At 29.2% G+C, this 27594-nt stretch overlaps 2 protein-coding genes across 6 annotated transcripts; one reads left to right on the forward strand and one right to left on the reverse strand.

Moving 5' to 3' along the window:
* Window positions 1-84: 84 nt before the first annotated feature.
* On the reverse strand, window positions 85-27594 carry LOC126900259 (pre-mRNA-splicing factor 38B-like). Of its 5 annotated transcripts, none has more exons than XM_050675848.1 (6): window positions 27390-27594; window positions 18025-18176; window positions 4171-4282; window positions 1700-1899; window positions 1487-1639; window positions 85-433 (listed from the first exon to the last, which is right to left on the reverse strand). In XM_050675848.1, exons 2-6 carry the CDS (start codon window positions 18079-18081, stop codon window positions 266-268), a joined length of 690 nt encoding a protein of 229 aa, XP_050531805.1. In that variant the 5' UTR covers window positions 18082-18176; window positions 27390-27594; the 3' UTR covers window positions 85-265. The 5 variants fall into 5 exon arrangements, with proteins under 5 accessions (XP_050531805.1, XP_050531801.1, XP_050531806.1 ...); XM_050675844.1 differs by having other exon boundaries at window positions 1700-1941; window positions 27390-27546; XM_050675849.1 differs by lacking the exon at window positions 1487-1639 and having other exon boundaries at window positions 1700-1941; window positions 27390-27589.
* LOC126900256 (claspin-like) lies at window positions 19279-24602 on the forward strand. The gene is made up of 2 exons (XM_050675840.1): window positions 19279-19478; window positions 21907-24602. Exons 1-2 carry the CDS (start codon window positions 19452-19454, stop codon window positions 24397-24399), a joined length of 2520 nt encoding a protein of 839 aa, XP_050531797.1. The 5' UTR covers window positions 19279-19451; the 3' UTR covers window positions 24400-24602.

Consider the following 27594-nt stretch of genomic DNA (forward strand, 5'->3'; position numbering starts at 1 on the left):
TCAACTTTTCTGTTAGATCTCAAAGATAATTTAAAAAAAAATAAAGTATGATATCAAATTTTCTTCTTAATTGAATTGTATCAATTAATAGGCCAATGTAATTAAGTTTATCAGGTTATATATAACCTATTAACTTAATAAAATCAATAACTCCTTACTTCAATATTGTATTATAATACTTAAGACTATGTTATCTAATATCTATTTTTTTCTATTTCTCACTTTAAATATATTTTATTTTTAATGAAGCATTAAATTATTATATTTATGTGTTCCTATTCTTATGAGTATTTCCCATATCTTTTTGATATTTAAATTTATTATTGTAATGTGAACTATTTAATTTTTTCTTGTTTAAACCAGTGTCTACGTTGATTCCTGATTGAGTCTCTGCTTTTGCTTTTTTTTTATTTCCGTTTTCAGTTTTACTTTTCTAAATATATAAAATAAAGTAAGCCCTCAGAGTTATCAATCTATATAATATATATAAACTACTTAATATTTGAATAATAAATATAGTAATAATAATTTTTTTATTGGTTTCTTTTAATTCAATTTTTTTTCTCAATCTATCAACCATGATATATTTTGTTATGTTCATCCCTTAATAGTAACTATTTCGGAAGATTTTGACATATTTATACCTAGGCAAGAGAAAGAGTACGGCTTGAAAATCGATTAATTATTTTTTAAATTACATCATTATCTAAGATTAATATTAAGTTCTCTAGTTAATTTTGTGCATTTCCTTTTGAAAAATGAAATTTGACACCCATTAGGAATAAGGAATGAACATGAGAAATATTTCATGAGTAATATATTGAAAAAAACGTAGAATTACAAGAAACCAACATAATGTTAACAGTGTTATTTTTTAATATTTGATTAATTCAGTGGATTATGATAAGTGAATCACTCTGTGTGTGTATACATAAATACAAAGGTGTTCATTGGGTGCAACTTATATTGATATTTATATTAATGCATACTCGATCCGTATTGCATACTGACTATATATTAAAATGCTTCTAGCTTAATATTTAGTGGTCCTTAAATTATTATTGTCCCATTTATTAATTTTGTATAAAAATTGAATATTTTGAAATTATAAATTAAAAAAAAAAATGTATTTATTATTAATAAGAAATAATAAAAATTATGACGATGACATAGTCTAAGAAAGCATAAATATATATATATATATATTTAACGAAAGATGATTGTATCATTAGATTGTATTGTAGTAGTTCAAATCAAATTTGTGATAAAAAAATCATCTTGTATATATTACATTAAAAAAATTATTGAAATGTGATTCTATAATTTGTGTAATTATTTAGTATTAATATCTTATAAAGTTTTTTTTATTTTCTATTATTAACATCGAACTGTAGAAGATATAAAAATAAAAACAATATTCTAAAATATTGTTTTTATGATTACCAGATTTTTGCTATAAGCCAATAATATTCTAGAATTTACTTACTTTATTTTTTTCATTTCTTTTTTTAGTTTTTTGACCGTTAATTTTTTTATTTTTCTTTTTACCAATTTTTTTAAATGTTTCATATGTTTCATAATTATCCCAGAAAGTATTTACATCATGTTTTTCATCCTTGTGATGTTTATCACGAAAACCCTATTATTATATACTTTTTTTATTTCTTCTTTTATTTTGCCCATATATTATTATAATTACCTTTTTTATTTTATACTTTTTATTCTTGTGTTCTTTTTTGTATGTTGCTCCTTTTTTTTTTTTATTACGAGAAAAATATTTTCCTTGATGTAATATGCCATTATCCAAACCTCCCTTTTTTCGATTGTACTTTTTCAGTGATTCTTCATTACTTTTTTCCCCATTATTATATGTTTCTGCTTTCGTATTTTCATCACCTCCTTTATAAAGGTGAACATTTTTTAAATTGCTTAGTGACAAACCTATAATATTTAGAGAGAAAACAAATAACAAACTAAATTTACTCTTTTTCAGATTGTAAAAGTTATGAAATAAAAACTTTAAATCAACTAAAAAGAAAAAAATTATTTTAAATATTTTTATTTATCTATAATATTCAAATTCAATTTAAAATACCAAAATAAAAAATCCAACCAGCACAGTGGGGACGTGGTATAGTTGGGTGCAGTATAGATGATATCTGACTGATTAAAATCACAATTATAAAAAACGTTACGATGTAATCTGTAAATAGTCTTTAATTTAAGAAATTGGTTGATTATTCTAAAAGCAAAATTAACTCATATTTCTATCATTATTTCTAATTAGTAGTTGATTTATAAGTCTAATTTATAAATAATTATCTATTAAAGCAATTCAATGTAGTATGAAATTGATATTTAATAATTTAGTATTGTAATTTGTTTGGAGAATTTATAAAAAATTATAAAGTAGTTATTACTTTTATGGTAAACGTGTATAAAAATTGAGGGGCTTGCACACAGAACTATTCAGATAATAATTTGCAAAAATTTTCATTAGAGTAAAAAATATACTTTTATTATTTAATTTTTCGTGCTAATTTCAAATCAGCAATTATATGTTTTTCATCACCAATAATTTTTGATATTATTACTAATTAGTTAAAGACTATAGATTATAACTTTAAGGCAAATAGTTCTGAATATTTCAATTGCATCTTCTATTTAAACACCAAGAATTACATAGAAATTATTAATATTTCTTTTGAAATGATTTATTACGATAAAAAAATAATTGAAGACACAAAAAAATTGTTTTTAAATTAATACAGAATTTTATTTTTAATATTTTAAAAATAATCAGTGAAAAATTAAAAATAAATGATTTTAATAGTCTATATGGAGAATGTGAGCTAAGTAAATTTTTCATTGATAAAGTGGAAATTTTTTCAATTTTTGAGTGTAATATCTTTAACTAGATAATAATTGTGATCATTTGATGTATCGTTAAAAAAGTTGGTCTAGTGAGAGCTGAGAAAATAAACGAGAGCCATAAAAAAAAATCACATAGTTAAAAAACTTTAATATAAATAAGAAATTTCTTTAAACGAGGGGGACTGCAATGATGGGGTCCTTGATATTTATTAAAGCTATTAAATCTTAATGAGATAAAAATCAAATAAGTTTAAAATTTTTCCTTAACTCAAAAACTTTTGTAAGGTATTTTAAAATAATATAAAATACAAAATCGAAAATTTTAACACAAAAATAACATACGGTAGCTATTTTCACCATGATGACAAAATGAAGGCCGAAATTTTTTTTTTTTCATAATAAAATATATTAAATTAGCTTTAATTAAATACTGAAACCAATATATATATAAGTGTCAGTATTTCCGGAACACTTTCAAAAGTTAAGTTGAAAAATTTAATTTTTTGTGAAAAAGTTGTCATTTTGAATCTCATTCCGTGGGCAGGTAAATGGTTAGATTTATACAAAAATTGTAATATCTTTAATTAGGGATAAATAACATTAATATTTAATATAGCAATGATTAGTATATAAATCAATTTTTGTATCTTTTGAAAAATCGTCATTTTTAACTAAGGATTCTTTTCCTGGAAATATGATATATTTATTATAGGAAATCATAGGCATGTATAAACCTATCAAGCAATTTTTTTACTTTGACTGATGTTTTCTAGTAGTAGAGAATTGTGGGTTGGAATTTTTTTATTATTAATACTATAGTACACTTTAAGAGCTATAATCAGATATAGATTAAAATAAGACCGACGTCCTAAAATAATTGAAAATTGAGTTGAAAAAAAAATTTTATGAGATGGAGGTCTTTTTATAATCTATCCATTACTCATATTTTTCACTGAATTTTCCTAAAAAGTAAACTAAAAGGAAATTAATTATCTATCATGTAAAATTTTTATTATATTAAATATCAAGTTGAAAAAAAATTTTAAGACTTCATATGCGATATAATTTTTTTTAGATTCCCAGATATCCTGGTACTTTTTTCATGTGTACAAAAAAATTATATTTGCAGTAGTGTATTATAGAAAATTACCTTAGTTTTCTGTTTACCACAATTACATAATTAATCAGCAAAGGTTTAAATATTATAGAATTTTGTTGAATTTTATTCCATACTAAACCTACTCCCCCAATGACTATAATAACTTATTAACTAAAAAATATATAAATATTACACACTTTTTGAAGAAGGTGAAATTATTGTACCACTCGTTAAAACATCCTCCAATAAATTGTTATACTCCATAAACTCTGAATTTGTATTCTTCGTTATAACAGCAATGAGCATTAACTATTTTAAAAATTAAATATTTAGTTTCTAGATAAATATTAACAATTAATTATGTTTGAATAAATAAAAAACGTCATTAAATAATTTCAATTATACATTATATGATAATACCTTAATGGCAATCAGGGAAAAAAGACAATGACTTAATAACTATGTCACTTCCTTTTCATACAATTATTTATTATATTTACAATTAGTGGTGTATTTAGGGATAGGCCAAGTAGGCCGTATCTTATGGCGGCTATTTTTGGGAGGTGGCATTTTTTGAGAAGTGGTTTGTTTTGGTCTAATGAGTACAAAATTATTATTAAATTTTTATACAAGATTTTTCAAATAAATATAAAAATAATTTAAAATAACTTTAGTCGTAATCATAGGAAATACTAAATGTCAAATTTAAAAATAAATAAAAATCGGCTTAAAAGATTTTATTGATACCTGAGAATATTATTCATTTATAGTGTAATAAATATTAATTATTAATAATAATGAACGTATACGAAATACTGGATACTAAGCAATAGAGGCAGGATAATAATTTTGCACGGGGCATCAAAGAGCTAAACTCGTACTGATTACAATTATTGTGTTTGCACCTCCTGACCCTACAATATCTGCGTAAATGGCTCTCTAGTAAGTGTATGCGTAAATGATTAAATTCACTATATAAAATATATAGAATGTTCAGTAAATAAAGAAACGGATTTCTATTGCTCTCATTGTTTATAACGATTAACCTATTTGTTTACTTTTTGAACACTCTGTATAATGAGAATTGTACAAAAATGTCAAAGAGAGGTATGTCAATATGTATACCTCTGATCCCCTCCTATTCAGCCGCTAGTGACTCATATATTAAAATCTTCAAAAATAAGAAATATCAAATATTTATAATAAAAAGCATTCATATCTTTTGATTTATGACGGTTGTTGCTGTAGTAAGTTGTAAATAACAATGATGCCGTTGCTTAAATTCGTGGATAGCGGACTTCGCACCTTACCTGGGCTTGCTAAATACGTTGTTACGTATTTAATCACATGTGATTAAGGGTTAAAAATGTTGAATATCGCTACAATCTATATGTTTTTAAAATCTACATCGTTAGAGCATGTTACTAATGTAGAAATAAGTCAAATCAAAGCATTTAAAAAAAATTGTGTATACAGAGTGATCCAAATAAATTATTTCAAAATACAAAAAATTTCGATTTTTAATTTAAATTACAAATTTAAATTTCGATTTCAAAATGAGTAATAGATTTTGGTTTTAATAATTACGGAAACTGTGTATAATATATATTATAATATAGTTAGGAAAGAATTACGACACGTCGCCTCTTACGATCTTCTGCCAGTCGTAAGAGGCGACTAATGAGGTTGTGTCAGGTCGGCAGTCAGCGTAAAAATCTTTGTCAAAAAAAGTACGAGGAATCCTAAACAAAACTTAGGCGAATTGCCCCATCTTGGATGTACGCGGGGACAACAGAAAGTCATATGTATAGGTCAACCCAACGCTTGTAGTGTCAACGGTGTAGGGACATCACCACTTAACTCTAGGCTGGACTCGTGTAAGAGAGAAAGATAGATACAAAGTAAGAATAGGTACTTGTTGTGTTGGAACATTAACTGGTAGAAGTATTGAAGAGGAGAAAAGTTAACATTTGTTGTGTACAGGAAACTAAGGGGAAAGGATAGAAATCAAGAGAAATAGGTGAGGGTTATAAAATAATATACTCTGGTAAGTCTAGTGCAAAGAATGGTGTAGGGATAATAATGAATGAGGAGATGAAAAGTAAAGTAGTAGAAGTAGCTAGGACAAGTGACAGAATTATGGTGTAAATTGATATTCGAAGTAAAAGTGTAGAATGTAATGAGTGCCTATGCACCACAAGTGGGATGTGATGAAATAGACAAGGAAGAGTTTTGGAGAGAGATGGATGAGGTGATACAAGGGGTACCTGGCAATGAGGATGCGATGATAGGTGAAGATATGAATGGACATGTAGATAATGAGAGGGGAGGATATGACAGACTACATGGAGGATATGGTTTTAGTGGGAAGAATGAGGCTGTAGAAAGAATACTGGATTTCGCAGTATCGTATGATCTTGTTGAGGTTAATACTTATTTTAGAAAAAGGGAAGAACATTATATAACATATAAGAGTGGGAGGAATAGATTACAGATCGATTTTTTTATGTGGAAGAGAGAGAGCGTAAAGCGAGTAAAAGATTGTAAAGTTATACCAGGCGAGAATGTAACTACACAACATAGACTGATGGTAATGGAGTTGTGATATACCGGAAAGAGAATAAATAAAAATAGAAGAAACACAAGGGAAAATCGAAAATCCGGTGGTGGAAATTGAAAGGGGAAAATGAAAAAGAGTTTGTAAAGACGGTAAAAGAGAGGACGGTGTGGAATTTCGAGGGAGACATAAATGATGTGTGGAATAGATTTGCTAGTTGTGTAAAGAATACTGCAAAGGAGATTGTTGGTGAGAGTAGGAGTAGAATGCTAGGAAACAAGGAAACCTGGTGGTTGGATGAGGACGTTCAAAAAATCATAGAAAGTAAGAAAAAGTAGTTCAAAGTATGGCATAAGAGCAAAAGGAGAGAAGACTGGATGGAGTATAAACACTTGTGCAAAGAAACCAAGTGTGCAGTAAGTAAGGCGAAGTTTAAGAGGTATGATTAGTTGTATGATAGGCTAGGAACAAAGGAAGGCGGGAAAGAAATCTATTNAATGGCTCTCTAGTAAGTGTATGCGTAAATGATTAAATTCACTATATAAAATATATAGAATGTTCAGTAAATAAAGAAACGGATTTCTATTGCTCTCATTGTTTATAACGATTAACCTATTTGTTTACTTTTTGAACACTCTGTATAATGAGAATTGTACAAAAATGTCAAAGAGAGGTATGTCAATATGTATACCTCTGATCCCCTCCTATTCAGCCGCTAGTGACTCATATATTAAAATCTTCAAAAATAAGAAATATCAAATATTTATAATAAAAAGCATTCATATCTTTTGATTTATGACGGTTGTTGCTGTAGTAAGTTGTAAATAACAATGATGCCGTTGCTTAAATTCGTGGATAGCGGACTTCGCACCTTACCTGGGCTTGCTAAATACGTTGTTACGTATTTAATCACATGTGATTAAGGGTTAAAAATGTTGAATATCGCTACAATCTATATGTTTTTAAAATCTACATCGTTAGAGCATGTTACTAATGTAGAAATAAGTCAAATCAAAGCATTTAAAAAAAATTGTGTATACAGAGTGATCCAAATAAATTATTTCAAAATACAAAAAATTTCGATTTTTAATTTAAATTACAAATTTAAATTTCGATTTCAAAATGAGTAATAGATTTTGGTTTTAATAATTACGGAAACTGTGTATAATATATATTATAATATAGTTAGGAAAGAATTACGACACGTCGCCTCTTACGATCTTCTGCCAGTCGTAAGAGGCGACTAATGAGGTTGTGTCAGGTCGGCAGTCGGCGTAAAAATCTTTGTCAAAAAAAGTACGAGGAATCCTAAACAAAACTTAGGCGAATTGCCCCATCTTGGATGTACGCGGGGACAACAGAAAGTCATATGTATAGGTCAACCCAACGCTTGTAGTGTCAACGGTGTAGGGACATCACCACTTAACTCTAGGCTGGACTCGTGTAAGAGAGAAAGATAGATACAAAGTAAGAATAGGTACTTGTTGCGTTGGAACATTAACTGGTAGAAGTATTGAAGAGGAGAAAAGTTAACATTTGTTGTGTACAGGAAACTAAGGGGAAAGGATAGAAATCAAGAGAAATAGGTGAGGGTTATAAAATAATATACTCTGGTAAGTCTAGTGCAAAGAATGGTGTAGGGATAATAATGAATGAGGAGATGAAAAGTAAAGTAGTAGAAGTAGCTAGGAAAAGTGACAGAATTATGGTGTAAATTGATATTCGAAGTAAAAGTGTAGAATGTAATGAGTGCCTATGCACCACAAGTGGGATGTGATGAAATAGACAAGGAAGAGTTTTGGAGAGAGATGGATGAGGTGATACAAGGGGTACCTGGCAATGAGGATGCGATGATAGGTGAAGATATGAATGGACATGTAGATAATGAGAGGGGAGGATATGACAGACTACATGGAGGATATGGTTTTAGTGGGAAGAATAAGGCTGTAGAAAGAATACTGGATTTCGCAGTATCGTATGATCTTGTTGAGGTTAATACTTATTTTAGAAAAAGGGAAGAACATTATATAACATATAAGAGTGGGAGGAATAGATTACAGATCGATTTTTTTATGTGGAAGAGAGAGAGCGTAAAGCGAGTAAAAGATTGTAAAGTTATACCAGGCGAGAATGTAACTACACAACATAGACTGATGGTAATGGAGTTGTGATATACCGGAAAGAGAATAAATAAAAATAGAAGAAACACAAGGGAAAATCGAAAATCCGGTGGTGGAAATTGAAAGGGAAAAATGAAAAAGAGTTTGTAAAGACGGTAAAAGAGAGGACGGTGTGGAATTTCGAGGGAGACATAAATGATGTGTGGAATAGATTTGCTAGTTGTGTAAAGAATACTGCAAAGGAGATTGTTGGTGAGAGTAGGAGTAGAATGCTAGGAAACAAGGAAACCTGGTGGTTGGATGAGGACGTTCAAAAAATCATAGAAAGTAAGAAAAAGTAGTTCAAAGTATGGCATAAGAGCAAAAGGAGAGAAGACTGGATGGAGTATAAACACTTGTGCAAAGAAACCAAGTGTGCAGTAAGTAAGGCGAAGTTTAAGAGGTATGATTAGTTGTATGATAGGCTAGGAACAAAGGAAGGCGGGAAAGAAATCTATTGACTTGCAAAGATAAGAGAGAAAAGGTCTAAAGATTATCATTATATAAGGTGTATAAAAAGTGTTGATAATAAGGTACTCTCGAGTGATGATGATGTGAAAAAAAGGTGGAAAGAGTATTTTGAAAAATTACTGAATGAGGAGTTCCCAAAGAGACATTAGAGGATATCTTGTGGAATGAATGACTGGTAGATTTAATTATTGAGAAAGAGGTATGGGAGGCTGTGGCATCAATGAAAAAGAATAAAGCAGTAAGACCAGATGAAGTCCCAGTAGAAGTATGGAAAATATTAGGCGGTGTTGTATCAAGGTGGTTAAAGGATCTTTTAAATAAAATCTTATTGGAGGGGGAAAATATCAAATGAATGGTAGTATAGTATTATGGTACCGATATTTAAAGGTAAAGGTGATGTTGTAATAGGCCATACACACATAAACAATTTAGTCTTCTGTTTTCTTCTTATTCACTTCTCAACACATACAGAAATTCTTTTACAACACAATATCTTTACACATAACATATAAAACACAATAAACATCGTCTATCCTCTAAAACACTACTCCCACGATCAGGTCACAAACATCCGNTTTTCTTCTTATTCACTTCTCAACACATACAGAAATTCTTTTACAACACAATATCTTTACACATAACATATAAAACACAATAACACATCGTCTATCCTCTAAAACACTACTCCCACGATCAGGTCACAAACATCCACTCCTTCACAACACTTACAAAAACCCTGATCAATAACGTATCATAAGAAACATAAAAATGTAAAACCTAATAAGAGCTGGACGATAATCATACACATCTGTGGAAGGGGATCCGGGGAATACATTAAGAATATCCCTGGAAGAGTACGCAATATTGTATGAATGGGATGATGTTGCCATTAAACACTTTGCGTTGTCAAGACTGACAGGCGTTGCAAAAATTTGGCGTGATAGTCTACCATCTACCTCGCGTACTTGATTTAGTTGGACTAAACNATCTCGCGTACTTGGTTTAGTTGGACTAAACTTTTAAGGGAAAATTTTATGTCATCGTCTGTGGAAGATGTTATGCAGTGTAGACTGGACGCTCAAAGTTACAATCGTAAACCAGAACAAAATATAATCGAATATTTTTATGAAAAATTGTCCAGATGTAACAAAGCAAAAATGGAAGACAGTGAGACTATACAGTGGATAGTAGCTGGTGTGCAAAATAATCGTTATCGTGACTATCTGGGACCACTAACAAATTATAGTCGTCCGTTTGAACTATTACAACATTTAAAGTCTGCATCACAATACATATCAAATGAAAATCAAAGTCATGTTTATTTAATGGCTATGCGAACAAATCTAAAGTTTTGGCGAAAANTTGAGGTTAATACTTATTTTAGAAAAAGGGAAGAACATTATATAACATATAAGAGTGGGAGGAATAGATTACAGATCGATTTTTTTATGTGGAAGAGAGAGAGCGTAAAGCGAGTAAAAGATTGTAAAGTTATACCAGGCGAGAATGTAACTACACAACATAGACTGATGGTAATGGAGTTGTGATATACCGGAAAGAGAATAAATAAAAATAGAAGAAACACAAGGGAAAATCGAAAATCCGGTGGTGGAAATTGAAAGGGAAAAATGAAAAAGAGTTTGTAAAGACGGTAAAAGAGAGGACGGTGTGGAATTTCGAGGGAGACATAAATGATGTGTGGAATAGATTTGCTAGTTGTGTAAAGAATACTGCAAAGGAGATTGTTGGTGAGAGTAGGAGTAGAATGCTAGGAAACAAGGAAACCTGGTGGTTGGATGAGGACGTTCAAAAAATCATAGAAAGTAAGAAAAAGTAGTTCAAAGTATGGCATAAGAGCAAAAGGAGAGAAGACTGGATGGAGTATAAACACTTGTGCAAAGAAACCAAGTGTGCAGTAAGTAAGGCGAAGTTTAAGAGGTATGATTAGTTGTATGATAGGCTAGGAACAAAGGAAGGCGGGAAAGAAATCTATTGACTTGCAAAGATAAGAGAGAAAAGGTCTAAAGATTATCATTATATAAGGTGTATAAAAAGTGTTGATAATAAGGTACTCTCGAGTGATGATGATGTGAAAAAAAGGTGGAAAGAGTATTTTGAAAAATTACTGAATGAGGAGTTCCCAAAGAGACATTAGAGGATATCTTGTGGAATGAATGACTGGTAGATTTAATTATTGAGAAAGAGGTATGGGAGGCTGTGGCATCAATGAAAAAGAATAAAGCAGTAAGACCAGATGAAGTCCCAGTAGAAGTATGGAAAATATTAGGCGGTGTTGTATCAAGGTGGTTAAAGGATCTTTTAAATAAAATCTTATTGGAGGGGGAAAATATCAAATGAATGGTAGTATAGTATTATGGTACCGATATTTAAAGGTAAAGGTGATGTTGTAATAGGCCATACACACATAAACAATTAAGTCTTCTGTTTTCTTCTTATTCACTTCTCAACACATACAGAAATTCTTTTACAACACAATATCTTTACACATAACATATAAAACACAATAAACATCGTCTATCCTCTAAAACACTACTCCCACGATCAGGTCACAAACATCCGCTCCTTCACAACACTTACAAAAACCCTGATCAATAACGTATCATAAGAAACATAAAAATGTAAAACCTAATAAGAGCTGGACGATAATCATACACATCTGTGGAAGGGGATCCGGGGAATACATTAAGAATATCCCTGGAAGAGTACGCAATATTGTATGAATGGGATGATGTTGCCATTAAACACTTTGCGTTGTCAAGACTGACAGGCGTTGCAAAAATTTGGCGTGATAGTCTACCATCTACCTCGCGTACTTGATTTAGTTGGACTAAACTTTTAAGGGAAAATTTTATGTCATCGTCTGTGGAAGATGTTATGCAGTGTAGACTGGACGCTCAAAGTTACAATCGTAAACCAGAACAAAATATAATCGAATATTTTTATGAAAAATTGTCCAGATGTAACAAAGCAAAAATGGAAGACAGTGAGACTATACAGTGGATAGTAGCTGGTGTGCAAAATAATCGTTATCGTGACTATCTGGGACCACTAACAAATTATAGTCGTCCGTTTGAACTATTACAACATTTAAAGTCTGCATCACAATACATATCAAATGAAAATCAAAGTCATGTTTATTTAATGGCTATGCGAACAAATCTAAAGTTTTGGCGAAAATAGAAGTAACGTGTTTTAGATGTCGAGCTGTTGGTCATACTTCAAAAACTTGTCCCCAAAAACCGACTTTAACTTGTTTTAAATGTTCAACTCCTGGTCACAAGGCACGAGACTGTCATGTGAGGAGAAATTCACGTACAACTGCAACAAAGTCAAGTACTTCACAAATAACTATGACAAATCAAAATAATAATAGATCAGTACTTCAAGTTGGACATGTAGGTGCACAGTCCAAGTACTTTAAAGATGCTGTCGTAAACGGTGCTACAGTTAGGGCATACATCGACATGGGAGCAGCGTGTGTTGCTATGCGTTTAAGTGATGTCAATAATCTATTAATTGATTATGATGCTCACTTGAGCATCATAATCAATTAATCTGTTACTTAACAGATGAATTTGTTGGTTATGAATTTGGTAAAGTTCATTCGTTAGGTCATTTTGAGACAAACGTATCTATTGATGGAATAGTAGCAAGAGTGCCCGTTAATGTAGTGCCTGACGAAATACAAGATATACCGTTGTTAGTGGGACAACCACATATCATGATCACTAGTACTGCTGGAGAACTGACAGTAGAGCAAGTCATACCAAATATAGCTGTTATCACAAACAACAAAGTGCCACTATGGGCGACTACGGCCGTCGTAATACCAAAAAATCATGTTGGACACATATCGGTTAGTACAAATTTACCGAAAACTGAATTATGTATAGAAGGAAGACTACGTACTTCAAAACAATTGGTCCCTCGATGTTTAGTCTCGACTGACGATCAAGGACTAACACAAGTGCCTGTTTTGAACTTGTCAAATGAACAATTCGTTGTCAAAAAAGGTGACACAGTTACCCGCGGTGTAACTTTCACTGAGTTGTGTAATAACAACGAAATGTGTACTCGTGAAGTAAATAATGAATTAATTACGGCAGACGAAGTTATCACAAACTTAGACACTGATCAATTTCAAGACGTACTGGCAATGATAAACGAATACCGTGATCTCGTGGCGAAAAATATACGACAAGTTGGGTGTACACATTTAGCGGAAATGAAACTTAATATGAATGACGATCAGCCAGTGGTATATCGACCATATTGACTATTTCTTCACGAACGAATACAAGTACGTAATTTAGTCAATGAACTCAAGGATGCTGATATTGTGGAAGACAGCAATTCACCATACTCCAGTCCAGTATTGTTGGTCAAGAAGAAAACGGGAGATGTTCGATTATGTGTGGATTACCGAAAATTAAACTCGAAGACCATACAAGATAAATATCCTTTGCCAATGATGATCAATTTGACAGACTTCATGGTAACATATATTTTACTAGTTTAGATATTTTTATTGGTTACTATCAAATTCCTATTAATGATAGTGTAACAAGGTCACGAACGGCTTTTATCACTCCTAATGGGTTATATCAATTTAAACGCATGCCCTTTGGTGTGTCAAACGGCTCAGCAAATTTTGCCAAAATGATAGCAACTGCTCTAGGATCTCTTTTATTTACTGTAGCGTCAGCTTATTTAGATGATGTAATAATACCAAGTAAAACGGTTGAAGAAGGTTTAAAAAGTTTAAAATTAGTTTTTCAAGCCCTTAGAGAGGCAGGCTTGACTTTGAGAATTGATAAGTGTAGGTTTTTTATGACTAAAATAGAGTATTTAGGTTTTGAAGTAAGTAAAAATGGTATAGAACCAGGAAAGAGAAAGACATTAGCTATTGAGAAATTTCCTGTACCAAAAGATGTTCGAGCTGTACGTAGTTTCATAGGTTTAGCGAGCTATTTTCGTAGATTTGTTCGTAATTTTGCTCTTAAGGCACGACCTCTTACAAATTTGTTGAGTAAAAATACTAAATTCGAATGGAGTGCCGAACAACATAATTCTTTCGAAATATTAAAACAATCTATTGTACAAAAACCAATTCTAAAAACATATAACACTGAGGCACACACCGAGTTACACACCGACGCTAGTAAAGACGGTATCGGTGCGGTATTATTTCAACGACAATCAGATAATTTATTATACCCGATTAGTTTTTATAGTAGAAAAACAACACGGGAAGAATCAGAATATCATTCTTATGAACTAGAAGCGTTAGCTATAGTCAATTCTGTCGAACGTTTTAGAGTTTATTTAATAGGTATACATTTTATAATAAAAACCGATAGTAATAGTTTAAAATTATTAGCTGATAAACGCGATTTATCGCCACGGTATCGGTCGTTGGTTTATTAAAATGTCTGAGTATAATTATACTATCGAACATATAAGTGGTTCTTGTAATTCAACACCAGATGCACTTAGTCGTAGTCCCGTAGAACCCCCAGAAACAATTGAAACAGCTAGTTTACACGTATTTGGTATTAAAATAACTACAGATTGGGTAGCATCAATGCAGCGAAACAGTGTTGAGATAGCAGAACTAATAGAGAAAGTTAATAATAAAGATTTGAGTGTAACGAGCAAGTATCAGTTAGAGGATGGTCGTTTGTATAGAACTACCAAAGGAAGATGGCGATTGTATTTACCCAAAGGAATGAGATATGACATAGTTAGTGAGGCCCACCGTGAGCTTTCACCTTTGGGTGTGGACAAAACTTTAGCAGAAATAAAAGAAAACTATTATTTTCCTAATATGAAAAATTTTGTTACGCAGTACGTAAATAGATGTATAAATTGTTTATATTATAAAATACCAAATATAGGAGCTGTGTATTGGCATCCTTTGGATAAGGGTAACCAACCTATGTTGACTGTACATTTAGTTCATGTAGGTCCATTTGTGTTGATNAGATCATGTAGGTCCATTTGTGTTGACTGATAGGGACAATAAATATGTGCTGACTTTTATAGATGGCTATAGTAAGTATGTTGTTTTGAGCGCAGTGAAGGATGTGAGTGCGGAGGAAACAATAGTGTACGTACGACTTTTTATAAGCCATTATGGTAAGCCACTTCGGTTTATTAGCGATCGAGGTTCCGCTTATACTTCCGTAATTTTTGAAAAGTTCTGTAGAGATCATAATATTATACACGTAAAAACTGCAACCAAGAGTCCTAGGAGTAATGGTCAAGTTGAAAAAACAAACGGTACTATTATTAAATGTTTAGCGATGATAACTGAAAGTGAGGAAAACAGAGATTGGGATATGAAGTTAATGGAAGTACATGGTCTGTAAATAATAGTACACAGACAACAACAAAATATAAACCATTTGATGTTATACATAACTACAAAGCAAATGGATTAATTACTAATAGTTTGAATAGAGAGATAGAGACAGTTAGATTAAATAAAGAAAAGGTTGAAAATGTTGATTTAACGGAAAGACTAAAGGAAAATAGGGAGAAAATGTTGACAAAAATAAATGAACGAAAAAAAAACCATCAAAGTACAACACAGGTGACTTAGTAATGGTTAGGTGGGATCCGCCTGCGACAGGACAGAGTAAAAAACTAGAACCAAAGTACAAAGGTCCATATGAAATAACAAAAGTCCTCAGGTATGGCAGATATGTGGTACAAGATATAACAGGTGAGAGAGTTAGTCAAAAACCATTAAGTGCTGTGATAGGCTTTGACCGTTTAAAGTTGGTAAGCCCAAATGTAGATGAATTATTGTAAAAAAAATATATATATATATTAATATTGTACTATTGTTGTTATTAATGTTAATATCTGTAATTTGTATGTAAACACTATTTTTCTCAATGAAAACATACATTTGTATACATATAATTTTATGAAAAAAAAAATTTGTGTTTAATAATTATTATTATAGTTGTTGTTAAAAAAAAAAAAAAAATGTTCCAAATCGATTAAAAATTATCTGTATTTTGTTGATATTTTGTCAGGAGCCAAAAAATTACAGGATGGCCGACTGTGATATATAGTTTATATAATATAGGGGTCTGCTTATCGTTGCTATACTGGTGATCGACCGTTGTGTCATCCGTATGGATGGTAATGCGAGTTAGTTGACCTTCTATCGTCTCCGTGCGATATATCTGCGTTAATCATGTGTTGTTAGTTTGTTATACACGTAATATACATTTATATTTTATGTTATATCTAAAGTTGGTGTTCTTCATTTTATTAATAAATACCTTCTGGACTTATAAAAATTATTACACATGTCGTTATATGTATAAATTACTATAATACCTAGTGGTTTATTAAACATAATTATAACAATCAAAGTTGTATTTGGTTGATATGTGAAACGTACTGTAGCCTGTGTCTAGATTAAGGAACAGGGATAAAATACACGTGAGTAATTAAGTTACTCGCGCAATAAAATAAATATTACAGTTGAAATTAATAAAGAAATGTAATATAATTGTAAAAAAAAGAAAATTAAGTTAAACATGGACAAAAATGCGAATGCATAAAAAACCATGTCTACAAATAAAGGCAACAAAAATAAAATAAAATATTTAAACAAAAAAAAAAAACAAATAATATTACAAACATCACGGACGGTATTGGAACACATTCGTTAATGTTAATCGGAAATTAATGAAGAACACCAGGATCGGTCTGGACACTCGCTCCTTAGCGTTGGTTAGAAGAAAAGGGAAACACGTGCTCTCCACACATAAACAAAATTAAGTTAATTTACGATAAAATAAAAATAAAATAAAATAATTAATAAAATATAGCTCATTACATAAATATAATATATGAAAGAAAACGATACCTGGTCTCCGAAGAGACCCATCCGATGGTCTGGATGCTTCACCGAAAAAACCTGGGCGTTCGACGTTGCCGGCTCTACTCCATCATTAAAAAAAAATGACCAAAAAACAGTAAACGTGTGCACTCTAGCACAGTTAATGACAGAAGAAAGAATGGAGAAGAGCCAACACCGATCTAACGGCAATTTCAAATCGATAACGGCCAGTCTTTTTGAAAGGGATCAATACTGATAAACAATTCGATTTTAATTATATTTCTCTTTTATCGCCTTATCTAGCGGTCAGCGGCAAAATAATAAGTGGTTGACACCGCTGTGTCAGGAAAAGATTCTTTCGCGTGATAAAATAAATAAGTAAACATAACAGAAATCATTAGCTTGGGTAAATTAATCAGACTGGTGAACATCAGTAATTCCTCTTACTTTCAAGTAAAGTCATGTGCGAAAATTAAAGGTCATTAAAATTCTACAACCTAAGTACAAGTGCTCAGAGATACGATATATCGTAAATATGTTTCATTATAACATTATAACATCACAATCAAAACGATCATTAGAATCAAAAGACATTTCTATGTTTAAAGTAAAATACACATATTATAACGATGAAATTGCACTTTCATAATGATAAAAGATAAAATTAAAAAAATAAACAAGAATTATTTATATTATAATATAAGGAATTCTTTAACTTTTTCTTCTAAAATTTTAAAAGAATGGTGAATTTGTTTGGAGTTTTAATTAGCCAAAGCACCTTTCTATTTGCGACTATGCATAGAAATCTTGAATATTTTTAATTTACTTCAGTAAGATATTTAAAAATGATGATTTATTATATCTGATAATACGTAATAATCAATCATTTTATACTAATTAACATAATTTAAAAAAAATAATGGTAATAGCAAAAATGTGTTTGACATAAAGTAAGCATTTAAATAATATTAATACTTACCCATAGAAACCGAGCATCACATAGTTGCATTACCAATAATTTACATAAAAAGCCCATTTTAATTTTCAGGTATAATAAAATGCATTATTTTAAAATTGGATAATTGTTGTTTAACTGTCAAGCTTGTGTTCTTACGGTTTGTTTGTCACTGTCTGAAACCGATATCCTCAGATCAAAAAGTGGTAACAAATAAAAGTATTATTTAATCATTAGGCAACATGAATGGATACACGTTTAAAAAAATACGTTTTAAAATTATTATTAAAAGTAGGATAATTTTTAGTGTTAACGTAATAACAATTACACTTAAATTCAATTGCATTCGCTAATTAGCATATCAAAAGTTTTTACTTATTTGTGTAAGTCGCTGTTTTAGAGGGAAAGATACTAAAACTACACCAGAACATATTTTATAACAATTATTTCAGTATTTAGTGCTTAAATTTGTCCATTATTAAATCTGATATTAAATATTCAATGTAATCTCTTCTTTCCAAAACATAAATTGTTAATATTAGTATAATAGGTAATTAAAATTACTTTTTAGTCCAAATTTTAGTTAAAACAATTTGAAGATACACTAAATCTAATATATAAATCACTTTAGAACTTCTAAGGAGAAAAATCAGGACTAGAAACCGAATAAATTTCAGTTTTCGTCAATTTTTCTTATATCTAGTAAATTAGTTTATTGACATTTTTATTATATATGCTGAAAAATTATTGCAAAAATATTACGAGACCACCTTTATAGTCTTAATTGAATTTAAACTTTATAAGGTCAAATTTTAGGTTTAGTTAAGGTTTTTAAAGCAATTTCATAATACTTTTGTTTTCTAATATTACAATTATTAATCTTACAAATTTAAAAAAATAAAAATCGATGTAGGTCTATTAATTTACTAGATATGGTAAAAATTTCGAAAACCAAAATTATTTCGGTTTCATAGTAAAGACGTTCTAAAATTTTTGTTTGATTATCAGTTAAATCAGAAACGCGCGTACGGATATGTATATCACTTGAATAATTGTTTACAGAAGTTATATCGTCAAGTCATAAATTAGCGACTCCAAATTTTTGCAAATTTATTATTGTATTTTATTACGTTTGTTAATTTTAATGGTATTAGTGTTAAAATTATGTAAACATAATATACTTGACAATATAATATAAAAAAGTTTCATTTTCATGGAAACAATTGGATGTGGTTCATTGAATGTGTAATACAAATTAAGAAAGCAACGGGTGGGAGGTGCTTCCAAATAAACACCATTTCTATCATCAAAACAAAATTACCTAGGACTACCATCACTAGTCACAAAACAAATCAATGTGTTTAAGTAATTCTTACAAATTGTTTGAATAACTGCGCCATATTTGCTAGAATCTATACCCAAGCAGATAATTGTTATATACTCTAAGCACAATGAATAGTGTGTTCGACAGAAAACAGGTACTTAAAATGAGTTATTATAATTTATATAATTATGTTAAGTGATCTTATATTATGTCAAGTAATATCCTTTGGATATAACTTCAAATGATTTTATTTAAAAAATTAAGTAGGAAGATTTTATCATTTATTTGCAAGTTGTGTACATGCATCTTTAAACACACATAAAATATCTTATCGTAAGTTACTATGATGATTCTATATATTTTTAATACTTTTAATCTATCATTTTTTAGTTACATTATTTTATTAACCAACAACTTTTTTCTAGAGAAGAAATTTACATACATTTGACTAAAGTTTTATTAAAAAAGCAAACCTAGTTAAATACATTAACTATCTTCGTATGTTTTCGAAAAAATACAATAATAAGATTTCTAGCTAATTTTTATGTTTTAAATGTTACCATCTATTTTTTGCAAAAAATTATACTCTAATATTTTTTTAAATAAATATTTTTTTTTACTTTTCCTCACAAGACTTTAATAGAAACGTAACTAAAAAGAGCATCAGATAATATTTTTTGTTATTGAAAATATATCTTGATCCATAACAAATATTTTAACAGTAGATATAATTTTAATTAATATAATAATCTACGTTTTTGGGGTTTGATTTTATAGCTTGAGAATTCTGCAGTATTTTTATCGCGTCGTTCATCTTTATTATTAAATGTTTAACTAGTTGAAACTTTTAGTGTAAATTTCTAGAAAATAAAAAATATAATTTAGAATTACTTTTATTTAAAATGTTTTGACAAGTATATGAGAAATAAATACATAATTTTGTAATTAAAAAATATATAAAAAATAATATTAATTTTAAAATTAATATAATTGTTTATCTAATTAATAGAAAGTACTGGATGATTAAAGTTTTCCTTATGGTATAAGTTATATTTATATTTCTTATATTATACATAAGTTGTTGTTAAAAATATGTTTTACATTTTATCATGGGTTTAAATTTAAAGTTTTTATTCATTTTTAAAGTTAAAATATGAATTTTGCCTTTCATATTGCTCGTTTGAGAACAAATCGTATCTTGGTCCGCAAATATACAGGTCAGTGGCGTGCTAACGGGTTGGCCTATTAAGCTCGATCATTCGTTGTTTTCAAAGATAACTCTTGGCACGGATAATCCGAACCACGGCTCATGGCAGAAAATTTCTAGGGGGATTTAAGCATTGGTGCTATTAGAAAAAATATTTTTTTCATTATTTTTTAAAATTACTTTGACAAAAAAATTTAATTAGAAAAAATGGTATTCAGCTAAATATTCTAGCTTAATCGACTTGACATCATAAACATTTTCTAAAAATGCTATATTATCATTGTCATGTGAAATGGTCAAGGATATAATCAAAATGTCAGAGGCAGCTACGCTCAGTCTTGTATACCCAGACTGGATTCGTGAAGTTTTTGATCCCAGTACTAGATAAAAAATTGGACTCCAAAAATATATTTTTTTTAAATAATAAAGAAAAAATAATGTCATTCACACCCTCAGAAAGATTGTACACGATATTATAATTCTAATTTGTAATAATTTTAACTAAAGAGCAAACTTTTAAGTATTTATAAATTTTATTTAAATCATTTTAAAATGATCCAAGTTTGTGCAAATGTGTTGAATATGCAGGAGCGTACAAATATTTATTGTTTTATGGGAGATATATCCTCTAATCTCCCAACAATATAATCCCATATATATCACATTATGAAATGAGTCAAACCTATTATTAAAAATTCTGACTTGTTAATTATGTGCTTAGAATTATTTAACAAAATTAATAAATGCATATAAATCCACTGTCTGATGAGCCTGTACTAAATGTTTAATACTGAGTAAATATTTAATCGCTTCTCAAAAAAGTTTTCTTTTTCTTTTAAACTGAATTTTTTTCTTGATTTTCTGTTACAACTATTAATTTTTTTTACTAAAGAGAATTTGTATTAGATTGGTGGAAAAACACACCTTAAACTATAATTTCCTTTTAACAATCATTAATTAAATATTTTTAGTACATTTGTAATAACCAATCTTCAATGTGATTAGTATATACATCGAGCAATAGACATTTGAATGAATATTTATACAAGGACGTTTACTAGTATGTTGATTTCCGTAAATAATCTATAATCGTTCTTGTATTACATTTCAAATATAAATGTTCCGATGAATTGATTTAAAAAGTAGATTTACACGCGTATTCTTATTACCTATGCATATTACACAATTAAAAAAATCTTACATTATGTTACGATAGAGCTAATGAAGCGTATATTTCAATGACCCCTTTTAATGGTCTATTGATTACTGGGTACTTTTATCTAAATAATTAAAAACAAACATAACGTATTTTCTTTTATAAAATCCTTGTTAATTTGTTCAATTATCTAAGTATTAAAAAAAAATTTTTTTACAGATTCCTTATACTAAAACGATTGTTGTTTTTCTATTGGCTAATTTGATAGTTTCAATTGATTCAATAACAGTTAGCACCGATAACACATTTGATTCTCAGCTAAAAAATACTTTTGATACCATAAAATCATCAATAGACTCGAGAGTATCCGGAAATGGGCAATTCGGATCTTTTATTTATCCAGACAATAAAAAAAAATCGTATCCTGAATTTCCTCGGTTACATGAAGATATTCATGATCAAATGAAAGGTTGGGATTTTAATTTTAATCATGATGAATTTAAAAATATTAAAATACCCCAAGAACAATCTTTCCGACCAAAAAAATTACTCAACTTTGAGCCTCTACGACCATTTAATTATTTTTCTTCTCAAAATTCTCACAAAAACCGTAACTCCAATCTTCTAATACCAGGACACCAAGATGATGGCTCAGATGAAGGAAATAGTAGTGGGAATGAAGGAGGCAGTGGTGGTGATAATGGTGGTGACAGTGGAAATGATGATGGTGGTGATGGAGGTGGTAGTGGAGGTAATTTACAAGAAGATGAAGATGACGAAACATATGCACAAAAAGAATCTGTCGAATTAGATTATGAAAGCGTAAAAAATCAAAATGATGGTGATTGGAATACTATTAACCCTGATAAATCACGAAAACAAAAACCACGACAATTTCGGGATAGACCACAATTAAAAAGGATTGCTGGATACGGTGCTCATAAACTTCTTTTAGCCGAAAGTGATAAATACAATAAAAACCCTCATTCGCAACGTACAAATAAACAAAAATATATATTTGATAGTCCATATTCGGCAAATATTGAAAAACGTAGAAGACCAATGAACGCGTATGAAGAACGTCCCAAATCAATGAATGAAAAAAAAAAGCAACGTCATTATAGAATCCATGATGACTCTAATGAAATTTATAACAATATAGTTGGACGATCAAACAAACCAGCATTATCTAAACGACCCTCAAAATTATCAGACTATGATGAAGAAGATGAACCGAAAACTTTACAGTCTAAGCGACAACATACTAAAAAAAAACAAGTTTGCCATAAAATAAGGAAATCGATGACACCCGATGATATAGAAGATCATGATTCAATCGGTAGGCAAATGACATGTATGCGCTGTAAAGATATAGCAACAGGTGGTTCTTTTGAGAAATGTGCTTACAAATCTCAACCAGAGTCTGGAGAATATTATAGAGGTACAGAAGTTATAAGAGGAACACCATATAAAGCAAAACAAATTCGCTATAAAAGAAAAATAATTGATAAAAAACCCGAAAGTGAAGAATCAACTGAAAAGGATTATGAATACGAAAATCAAGCTGAAGAATCTGAAGAAGAACCAGAATATACAGCAGAATCTGCCGTAAAAAATGACAATGAAAATGATGAAGAAACTGCTGAAAATGAAAGCGGAGAATACGACTTACCAATGATGCCTATTAAGTCAGCAACTTGTTCTAAAATAAGAAAAGAAGGTAACATATGTAATGTATGTAGAGATAATCTTACAAATAGAAAGTATGAAGAATGCGAATATGAGTCTGATCCAAAAAATAATGCTTATGAATACTCAACGCGTAATCAATACGGTACTCCTCGATATAGGAGACAATTGGATAGTGATCAAACATACGATGATTATTTTAAAAAGCTCTTTCCTGTATTAGGGTCTAATAGAAAAAGTTCGTTGGCAACTAAGTTTTCATCTAAAGATGGCGATTTCGGATTTTTAGACAATGGTCACATAGGTTTTAAAAAAACTAAATCTAAATTTATAGGAGATAAAAATCTTTCTATTAATTTTGATTCTGGTGAAGAAAGTGAAGTTAATAAGATGTTAGGTGAATTTCGCAATAAAGACCGCTCTAACTGCAAAAAGTCTCTTAAAGACAAAATGACTTGTTACAAATGTAAAGATGATAAGGGACTTGAAACTGAAGAATGTATGTATATAACTGACGAGAGTCCAAAACAACATAAACAATCTTACCACGAAACAAAAAAATTTAGTAACAACCCATTGCTAGAGGAAGCTAAATCTAATCAAAATGTTTCTCAACAACTTGCGTCTTCATCACTTTCAACTGCTTATGCTCCTTTACACTTATATAATTCTGGTTATGAACCTAAAATTGCATACTCATATAATCAACCTTATACACAAGAAACAAATTATAGACTTCGTAAAAAACCTGTGGATGATTATGTCGAAGCATTAACAGAAGAATATGATGATGATCAGTCCGAAGCACAAAGTTCAAGCAGCGAAGATTACGAAGAAGACCCGTCATCTAAAAAAGTGTCAAGACATGATCTGCCCGATGTTGATCCATTTGGACCAGAAGGCGCATATAGTGAAGAAACGGTACCCGTGTATGACACACAACTTGGTACATGGTTACCAAGATACATGGTTCAAAGATCTGAGGAAGAAGCAATAGTAGATGCTGAGCTAGGATTCGATTGAAATTATGAAATGAAAAATTAGTGTAAAAATATTTTATAATTAATAATACATGTCTTATTCAGATATTAAAAAATATTAATGGCATGGAAAAGGAAGTAAGACAATTTAATACAAGACTCCATAGTTAAGTAATTCAATGTTTTATTTTTGTATTATTCATTTAATTTTTAATACTTTCGCTATTGTTATTATATTATTTGGTAGTATATAATTTTATTATTTATTTTTGATATTCCTATATATTAATAAATATTTTTTTGTTAAATACAACTTTTATGAAATTCATTTTTTAAAGTCACTTTTTGGATTTCGTTAAACGCAATATATATATATATATATATATTGTATCCTTAAAAATATGACAATAACTTTCTTGGAAACTATAAAAAATTTTTTTAAAAAAATATATTCATTGATTCAAAAAACTGTACAGAAACGTGTAACTAAACAAATTTTGTTTACATCCTCTCGAGGATAAAAAAATCTCAACTTTAATATTCTATAGTGAGAACTCCAACTTTTGTTTGATGATAGTAAACATTTTTTTTATTATTATTCAATTAACCATTTTTCTGGTAAGCTTGTTTAAGTTTATCAATATTTAACCAATTTTCTATTGATAATTTGCTGTTTAATATTTATTAGATGCCATATACCACAGGTTCAACTCGATATTATTCATCATCAGAAATCTTATCTTTGATAATTAAGATCTATAATATAGACAAATACTCTTACATTAAACGCAAGTTTAGTATCGTATATTGTTGAACAACCGATGTGAAAAAATTGTGATAATAGATACCATAAAAATAATTTTTGTCTTAATAAAAAAGATTATAATCTGTTTCAATATATTGTTGCTTACAGTATTATTATAACCTAAATAATCATGAATTTATATTTTAAATTGAAATCTTTAAATAAACTATATTAAAACGCAAATGGTTGACCAAATAAAAATTATAAGAACAAAATTGATTAATATTTTTTTTTCTATTAGATTATCAAATTAAAAATAGGGATTACATTAAAATATTAAAATTTAATTTTAAAGTTAAATTTTTTTATTCTTTTTCAAAATAAGATGGGGTATTATGAATAAACCTCTTTTAAGCTCCTTTAATAATGCATACAATTTTTACCATAAAATTAGATTTTATACGGAATTTGGTGTAAATTAGATAAAAATAAACTTAGAAAAAGTGAAACTAAAAAGAAAAATGAGATTGATTTTGAAAATCCACTGAATGATTTATTTGATATTGCTTATATGAATGCAATGAAACTAATTAAAAACAAAGAAGAGAGATAATTTCCTATCTTTCGAAAACAAAAAGGTCACGTTGGTTATATGGTAGAAGAAAATAAAAATTATCCGGTATTGAATATAGGAGAGTTGAACGCGAGTAATTACAAGTTATTTTGAAAAAAAATCAATTATATAACCGGGTAAGTTAAAATACATGAAAATGTAAATGTATATTTTAGAAATTAAATTATATAAAATAACTCATATCCAATATTAATTATTTTGTAAAAAGTATAAAATACTCTTAAATTTTTAAACAAACTTTTTTATTTATAGGTTCATTTCGTAATATGGATTTTAATCAGACTAAAATACAGGGCCACTATTCTGATGATATAAATAACGTAAATGATAACTCAAATAAACTTACTTCCAAAAAAAAAGAAGAAGGGACAATAAAGACTTACTGACGAGTCGGTTAGCATCAGCTTTAAATTAATGTAAGGTCAATGAAAAAGTTCATTTTTGTAAAAAAGTTGCTATTTTAAATCCCCCCCAATGAGCAAGTTAAGTGACAGATTTTCAAAAAAAATTATATCATATGAAAGGGAACTATCTAAGGTGTCAATACAAAAAATATTATTTTTATTTGTTCATTTTTGAAAAAGTTATAGCAGTTTTAAGTACAAAAAAAAATCCCGATAAAAGGTGATTTTTATCGCAAACATTACATTTTTTTTTAATTTTCGACAGCCATTTGCACATAGAAGATAAGATGTCGAGACAAATTTTTTTTTCATTTGATAGTATACAACATAACCTTAGATTTGATATATATTTAAAGGACGCAGTATTTCCGGAACATTTTCAAAAATTAAGTTGAAAAAGTTAATTTTTGTAAAAAAGTTGCTATATTAAATTCCCCCCAATGAGCAAGTTAAGTGATAGATTTTCAAAAAAATGATATAAAATGAAAGGTAAATATCTAAGGTTTTAGTATAAATAAAAATTATGTTAATTTGTTGATTTTTGAAAAAGGTATGGAAGTTTTAAGAAAAAAAAGTGAAAAAAATGACAAAATTTACCGATTTTTAAATTTGTAATTTTTTTGGATATTTCTCCCATTTTCGGGGAACGAGGGAATTTTTTTCAATTTTTAAGGGTAATGTCTCCAACTAGATACGATTTGTGATCTTTTGACGTACTTTTGAAAGAAATCGGTCCAGTGAGAGCTGAGAAAAAGTGGTAACAGACACAAAAAAAAAAACACATCATAGTAAAATTAATACCTTCTCAGCTACGCATCGAAGCTAAAAAATTACTTCTTTAAATTTTCTTTTTGTAGTAGTTCATTGAGATTCAAAAATACTTTTTACATAACTGGTACGTAAAATGTTGACAGGTTACCAATAATTATTACAACTCCGAATACTAAACAATTTTTTGGAGTACTAGGCTGACATCAGAAAAAGAGAGTGAGATTCCATCTGCTGTTTATGACACTCCAAAAGGTTATGAGCTTTTAGAAAAAGTTCAAGCATTTGTATTTAATACACGATATTACTCAGATAGTATGCAACAATGGAATATTTATTATTTTTTACTTACATTGTTTTATTAAAAGTAATTAAAATTTTAATTACTGAAAATCAGAGAGTTAAAATATTATATGATCTAAAATTATTATTAATATTTAAAAATATTTTAAGTTATTAGAAAGATAAGTTGTACACTTTACCTGATTACATCAATACTTGTTCTAGTATATATTTATAACGCATACTGCATAGCCACCATATGTTAAAAACGCTTACAACTCAATGTACATATTATAAAGTTGTTATTGACCAATCACATTTTTTTTAAGAAAAGCTTTAATAAACTATTTTTAAATTTTGAAAAAATTAAAAATTACAGTGAAATTTTAATTTTATCAAAGGTAA

Source organism: Daktulosphaira vitifoliae, unplaced genomic scaffold, assembly GCF_025091365.1.
Source record: "Daktulosphaira vitifoliae isolate Bord-2020 unplaced genomic scaffold, ASM2509136v1 Scaffold_3, whole genome shotgun sequence".
In the NCBI taxonomy this organism is placed as follows: Eukaryota; Metazoa; Arthropoda; class Insecta; order Hemiptera; family Phylloxeridae; genus Daktulosphaira; species Daktulosphaira vitifoliae.

What these genes read in the sequence shown, in the direction of transcription:
- LOC126900259 (XM_050675844.1), bottom strand. Translation starts at nt 18,081, where the DNA reads ATGGGCTTTTTATGTAAATTATTGGTAATGCAACTATGTGATGCTCGG. An exon ending in AAAAGTATAAAATAAAAAAG is followed by an intron (nt 1,640 to 1,699) that starts GTAATTATAATA and finishes ATATAATAATAG; the next exon opens with GGTTTTCGTGATAAACATCA. An exon ending in AAAGAAATGAAAAAAATAAA is followed by an intron (nt 434 to 1,486) that starts GTAAGTAAATTC and finishes TTATATATTTAG; the next exon opens with AAAAGTAAAACTGAAAACGG.
- LOC126900256 (XM_050675840.1), top strand. Translation starts at nt 19,452, where the DNA reads ATGAATAGTGTGTTCGACAGAAAACAG. An exon ending in GTGTGTTCGACAGAAAACAG is followed by an intron (nt 19,479 to 21,906) that starts GTACTTAAAATG and finishes ATTTTTTTACAG; the next exon opens with ATTCCTTATACTAAAACGAT.